The 7037-nt window shown below is 40.4% G+C and overlaps 1 protein-coding gene across 3 annotated transcripts in view; it reads left to right on the top strand.

Moving 5' to 3' along the window:
• The window catches only part of LOC143293436 (cobalamin binding intrinsic factor-like), a 9526-nt gene extending 3010 nt beyond the window's left edge, over nt 1-6516 (top strand). Inside the window, exons 2-4 of one of the 3 annotated variants that reach the window (XM_076604286.1) lie at nt 284-496; nt 2961-3094; nt 5213-6516. In XM_076604286.1, coding sequence (XP_076460401.1) covers nt 284-496; nt 2961-3094; nt 5213-5283 — 418 coding nt within the window. In that variant the 3' untranslated portion in view covers nt 5284-6516. Of the gene's footprint in view, nt 1-283; nt 497-2775; nt 2904-2960; nt 3095-5212 lie in introns of all 3 variants that reach the window. The other 2 variants (XM_076604288.1, XM_076604287.1) reach the window with 2 other exon arrangements.
• The last annotated feature ends 521 nt before the right edge of the window (nt 6517-7037 follow it).

Genomic DNA, 7037 nt, shown 5'->3' with positions numbered 1-7037 from the left:
TGTCAGTGTTAATGTAACGTCGTGCCTTGTCAGCCCCACGCCAATGTTGACGTCAACGTCAATGCAGATGTCTCTCCATGCCATGTCAAAACCACGTCAGTGTTGACGTCAACGTCGTATCATGTCAATACTACGTCAACGTTGATGTAAACTTCGTGCCATGTCACTGTCACGCCAATGTCATGCCCAATGATGACAGTCGTCACGCTGTGCCATGTCAACGTGAGGTCATGCCAGTCTAACTACACGGTGCAAATGTTACTCAGTGTCTTTCTGCGTTTAGTTCCAGGCCGAGTGGGTGCAGAATCTTCATGAGCACTTCCGAAGCCGAGACCTGTTTCCCGTGCCGCTTTTTCGGGCCCAGGGAGGTGACTCTGGTCGTACGGAACATCCTGAGAGAGCCCACCTTTGAAGAGTCGGTCAAGCTCAGTTGCACCCGCTCCAAGACACTCTTCTACATGATGATGGAGGCTGCTGAAGCTAACACAGTCTTCATGTGAGTACCGTCGTAAAAAAAAAAAAAAAAAAAAAATGTAGCCGTGTACCGAGTGGTTATTCAAGGGTGCGGATGGTACAAAAGAACTAAACTAATGATGATGATTTACCGTATTAAATGATAGATAAGAATTCCCGCGCACAGGCCAGGAACATATAGAGGCCACAAATGGGTTTTTCTATTGTTTTATTTACAATAGTTATGTAAAAGAAAAACTAAGAAGAAGACATCAAAAGAGAAGACTAAGAGGAGAAGACAGTAGAAGAGAAGATATAAAAAGAGAAGACAGTGCCTGGAATGACACAAACAAATGTCATTAGCACAACATGTCGGCACAAGTGAATAGTAAAGCACATGTATACATATTACATGGAAAGACTATCACTGGGTTTGTGCTATGTGTGAAGACCAAACACTGACATCAAATGACATTTCTAGTACATTTAAATAGTGCAGTTAAAGTGATTGAAACTATGCTGATTTAGTGAAAGTACACTGACTGTACAGATTAAGTAAAGCTCATACTGTGTCAAAGTGACTCAAATGAATCAGTTTATCATGTAGTACTATACTAGAGTAAGCCGTATAGGAGAGAGCATGATAACTAACTTACAATTAACAGACTGATACATATCAGGTAGTTTTAACCAATAACTGATATTAATCCAACACTATCTTGTAATCATGACAGAATACTACACACATCTTAGAGTACTGAGAATCAATGAAACACTAACCTTCATCAGTGACAGCAAATGAGAAAGAACGCGTCATATGCACTCACTAGAATATTCTGAAACAAACTATTAGTGTCCAGACGTCACTGACTGTGACCTTAAGAAGAATCAAGTGGAATACTGCTACGAGCATATGACGACATGGTGATCATTTAGATCAATAATAGCCAAGCTGTGACTAACATGTCAAAGCAACAACTGAACAAAGAATTAACTGAATATACTCATATGAACACAAGTACTGTGTCGAATAATACAATTTACAAATCAACACATTCTACACACTAGTACTTACAGCGATACATAGCGAGGTGTCAGCCGTTGTGAGAACACACACGACACACACTCACACTGCCCGCGATGCAGCAAGAGAGAGAGAAAGAGAGCAGCTCTGGTCAGATGACTGACCAGGTATGAAATGACCACTCATCACTCACTGTGCCAATTTATGCAAGTTAAACTGACTGCAAATACAGTCACGTGTGCTGCAAACAGATTGTGTCAAATCTAGCCAAATCTGACAACTGTGTTTCTTACAAGGTGTTCAGTGACAGATTTCTAAATGATTCCTGAACCGATTTACGTCGGATAAGTTGCAAAAGAAAGAGCTCAACACCTACTTTATAATGAGTATAAAATGAAGTGTTGATTATTTAAGATGAATTTATAATCTTAATTTAAGTCACCTGAACAGGGTCAGTTTTAACGAGCTCATCACTGAAAATTACAAACTGCGTTAAATCAGTTTAACGTAGGCAAACATAAATGGAATAAACTTAAAGATGGAATCGCGACGATTCTGCCAGTATATAATACTTGTAGTTTACTGATCTGATAAAAGGGGTATTAATTAATTACGGTGAAGCAGAAACACAAGTTTTCACTCAGCCAATGACGTACCGTGACACTGGTCGAACAGCGAGTGTGTGGAGAGAAGGACAGAATGACGTAAGCCGCTTTTGCGTTCAAACCGCGGGGAAGGCGTCACACATAACATGCGCGGGCTGTTAGTTGCGAAAACTGTCGTCTGCTAATACAGTTTGTGCGTGAGGCAAGCTAATACAGCTTGTGCGTGAGGCAAGTTTTGGAGCAAGCATAGCGCTTAGTCACAAACAACAACAACAACAACAAACAAAAACGTGCTTGGTGAAGAAGTACTCTATAACGTTTTTAATTGGGTCTACATGTCCCGTAAGAAGTTATGAATATGCATTTTTACACACACACACACACACACCCACACACACATATATATATGTATACACACACACATACACATACACACAGACAGACAGACAGACACACACACACACACACACACACACACAGAGGGAGAGTACACTTAGACATTTTTTGTTGTTGTTGGGTTACATAAGTAAATTCATACCAAATCATGACAAAATCAATTTTAAGATAAAACTGTACATATAGGTTATAACTCATGTCTCATAATAGGTACAAGAGTAACATTTTCAGGTAACACAAATGCGGTCACAATTGTTGAAGTGTTTTGTGAGTGTGTTTTGTAATATGTCCGTATAGGTTCTCCGTGACATACTTTTCTGGGTTGGGTTTCTACATTGACTCCATCAACGGCACGGCGGGCAATTACACTCTGGACAAGAGCTACTGGCAAATCCTGGATGGAGACAACAAACCGACTTTACTTGGTATGTGCAGTTTTAAAGCATGGTAATGTATGGTGTCCTTGTCGTGTCTTCTTGCAGGTTTTCCGCGTCTTACAATCACGCCGGTCACCCTGGGTTCTTCGTGGATGCCATCAATGGGTTGTACAGTCAGTGGGAGGTGGATCGTACCTGGTGGGAGATTCTGGATGGTGACTTGAACCACACACCTGTCGGTACGAAGAGTGTAAAGCAGTTTGGTTTGATGTCCCGGCATTTTAGTTAAACTGTCGACTTTCGTTTAAAAGTAGACAGAAAAATATATATCAAAAAAGAAAAAAATGGTAAAGACAGGAGTCAGGGGTTGTATGGTGAGGTGGGGGACACAGGATAGATAAAGGACGGAATTAAAGAACGAGTGTGGTGGTAAAAGTCGGGTATGATGGCGTTGTGTCTGGTGATTCTCCTGTGAACCATCCTGTTCGATACTGTCGAGTTTTTCGACATGACATCACAGCATTCGTCCGCACGTTGACAGCCATAATAGTTGTGGGTCATTTATGCAACGAACGCGGTAAACGTTTCTGGCGGTTTGAAATCAGCATTATCTACACTTCAAAACTCAGCGTTGCTCAGAACCTTAAGAACACCGGCTGTATGCAACAGAATACTGACAACCTCGCAACAGAGGAGATCCACTGGAGATGCGAACACACCAGCAAAAAGGGATGCAAAGAATCATACAGACAGTATAAAAGTATATTGCCCATTGTCATGCACGGAAATAAGCAATATACTAGAAAGATACTTTTATATGTGCTTGAATTCAGGTCTAAAACCTCGTCAGTTGACTCTCTCAGACTTTGGTCCAATTCGCAGACCAATTCTGAGTTTAGCTCTCAGACTATTATCAAATTCATTACGGACCAAGTATTGTTCTAATGTCAAGTACATTTGCTTTAGTAACCTGACTATTAAGAATAAAATTTTTGACTGTAGCTTGATGTATGAAGCCTTGTGTACACGAAAGTGTGTCTTCACAAGTGACTGAGAACGTTGATGTTTTTGACTTTTTGCATTCATTATCAGTTGTTTCGCTTGTCAGTTTAACGACTTCTCTTTCACGAAGTCCTTTAAGTAATTTCCTGCAATTGTATTTAAATTTTTTTTCAAATTTCACCCTCATTTCACCCTCATTTGCCCAGTTTCCCCCAACTCTCCATTCATTCACATCTCCCACCCCTTCTAACCGATAATACTCAAATGTGTTCATAAATACTTTAACAAAATGTCTTCAGTCACCGATATGTGTGACGGGACATTAAACAAAATTCCTCCTCCTCCACACCAGTGGACTGCACCCCATCTCCCCTATCAATTAACAGCACATCCCTTGTAGCGCAGCAGATGGCATTTAAGTGCACAACCGGAAAAGCAACCATTTGTGTAAGTTTTTGGAAATACCTGGATTCAACATTCATGGAACAAACTAAAGGCATCCACTTCGTTTTCTACATGAGTTACATACTTTTGTTCTTCCATGACGAAGTTGTCACATTCAGCGGAGGGGAAGATATGAACTGGCATAATACTGTTATAGCCCACCACTATACTGTCAGCCGATTTGTGCGGTAGCTATGATCCCAAATCTATTCATGATATCGGAAAACTGCGAACATGCTCTCTAAGAGACAAAATGGCTGTCAACTCATTTGAGAGTTCCACTCTGTTGTACTATATATACATGTGGCCTGTTTATCTGCTTCCACTTCAAAACTGCGTATGTTAAGTATGTTATGTTGTGTGTCATTCAGCTAATGTTGTGTCTTATTCAGCTGATGTTAGCGAACTTCTCTTTTCTCTTTTTCTATTTCTGAAGATTGATTGTGACTTGCACCACTGATGCGGATTTCTGCGCCCCCAGAACCATCTGCACAATATAAAATAACGACACTTTCTTGGGAACATTCCTAAACAAATGCTACTTGCTTACCTTACAGGTAGCATTTAAGATTAACACTTTTTTAGCAGTTGCTTTGAATAACAGATGAGAAATAAGTAAAAATAAAGCGCTAGAATAATATTTACAGGGGAGTTTAACGAACCTATTGGCCAAAAAAACAACAACAACAAACAACAACAACAACAACAAACAAAAACAAAAAAGAAACAAAAACAAAACAAAAAACAAATAACAAAACAAAACAAACAAACGCTCAGGGCTTGGGGGCTTGGTTCGATGAAGATCGCCGTGTTCGTGTTAGACTAATGTCAGCCAGTGGTTTTAATGCAACAAGATGTGCATTCGAGGGTGACATATCATTGTTCAGTGGCATGATTATTGTGTGTTGCAGGCGTCAGTTCCTACGAGCCCCACAACGGAGAGACGGTGACCTTCAACTTCACCCAGTACGCCGGGCATTGAGTGTTCTGCTCCCACTGTTGAGTGGTCTGCTCCAAATGCAAACGAGCTTTTGGCTTCTGATCGCCTTGGACATCATTTGGAATAAAGTATTGCATGAAAAAAAGAAGGCCTATTCCACGAGCATGCGCGTGTGCGTACACATGCACACAAACGCGCGTGCACCCATAGGCGTGTACATGCACGTATATATCACATAATGTATGAAATGCAATCATACATGACCCCAGTCCAAACTATTATCATGTTTATTTTCTGACCCATTTCTTGTATCTTCTGATGTAAAATGTTTCAAATGTTGAGCGTCTTAGCACGTATTTTATCAGTACATATGAATCTTCAGTATTCATCCAATAGTAGTTCTCGTTTTCTCGAAATTGATGTTCGTAGCGTTAATGTGTGTAAAGACATACCAAGAGCACGTGTGTGTGCTTCACAGTCTATACGTTTGAGCTTCTCTTGCAAATATTCAGGAGCATCGAAAAAAATGCGCACAAAAATCAGTTTGTCCTTATGGTAGTTTGAACCGGATAGGCGATAAGTGTGTGTGTGTGTGTGTGTGTGTGTGTGTGTGTGTGTGTGTGTGTGTGTGTGTGTGTGTGTGTGTGTGTGTGTGTGTGTGTGTGTGTGTGTGTGTGTGTGTGTGCCAGTTTGTGTGTGTGTGTGTGCCAGTTTGTGTGTGTGTGTGTGTGTGTGTGTGTGTGTGTGTTTGCTTGCGTGCTCGCGCGTGTGTGTTATTGTTTTTCTGTAGCTGTGATTGTCTGTTGCTCCTGTTTTAGCACATTTCGCCATTAGTTATTCTCGGAAATCCAAGATCTGTTACGAAAAATTAGATGTCCCGTTTTCAAAGTGGAAACCTATGATTACAATCGTATTTTCAGTATGTTCCAGTTTGCATTTGTTCACTGTGTGATCGTTTATCAAAATGTTCTAATTTTACATTTTTCGATGGGTGTTATATAACTCGCACATAGTTGATGAGAAAAACTGTCATCGTGATAACGTTTCCATTTTTATTTTTATCACCTGCTGTGATTCCCATTATCTAATCCCTTGCATGACAGTATATGGTTTCCACAGTTTGTTAGCATGTAAACCGTTTGTTCATAATCCTATTTTATTCTACACTCGAGCTTAACAATTGTCTTTAAAATGCTGAGGACTGTCACTGGATGTACATGGTGCTGAATTGATGATTGCCATTTCTTTACGGACTGATTAAAACATTGCATCGTGTTACGCTCGTTAGTGTTGTATTCATGCTGTTTCGTGAAGGCCATTTTGTGATAGACGGTGCTCTGAATGCGCATGAAGGAGAATCTCTCTCTTTCTCTCGCTATTCTCTGTCTGTCTGTCTCTTTGTTTCTTCCTGCATCACTCTCTTGATCTCTCTGAATGGAAAGAGAATGCTCCATCTCATCTGTACAAGACGTAGTAGTTGTTTCTCGTTGACCTTCTCTGTCTGTCTTTATCTATCTATCTATCTATCTATCTATCTATCTATCTATCTACTCTCTCTTAATTTCTCTTGCCGAGATAATGATTTATTCTGACTCTCTCTCTGTGTGTCTTTCTCTGTTTCTGTCTGCATGTCTCTCTTTCTCCATCTGTCTGTCTTTCTCTCTCTCTCAAATACGCACACACAAAATTATTTAAAAACGTTTTGCACACTTAGTGATTGCGACAGTCATCGTAAGTATCAATGGTACTTGTGAATATCTGGCCACGAGGCTCCGCACACATGTCATTGAGATTTG

The sequence above is a fragment of the Babylonia areolata genome, chromosome 19 (assembly GCF_041734735.1).
Source record: "Babylonia areolata isolate BAREFJ2019XMU chromosome 19, ASM4173473v1, whole genome shotgun sequence".
In the NCBI taxonomy this organism is placed as follows: Eukaryota; Metazoa; Mollusca; class Gastropoda; order Neogastropoda; family Buccinidae; genus Babylonia; species Babylonia areolata.
The sequence above is the reverse complement of the archived record's forward strand: the minus strand, read 5'-3'. Positions and strand labels throughout refer to the sequence as shown.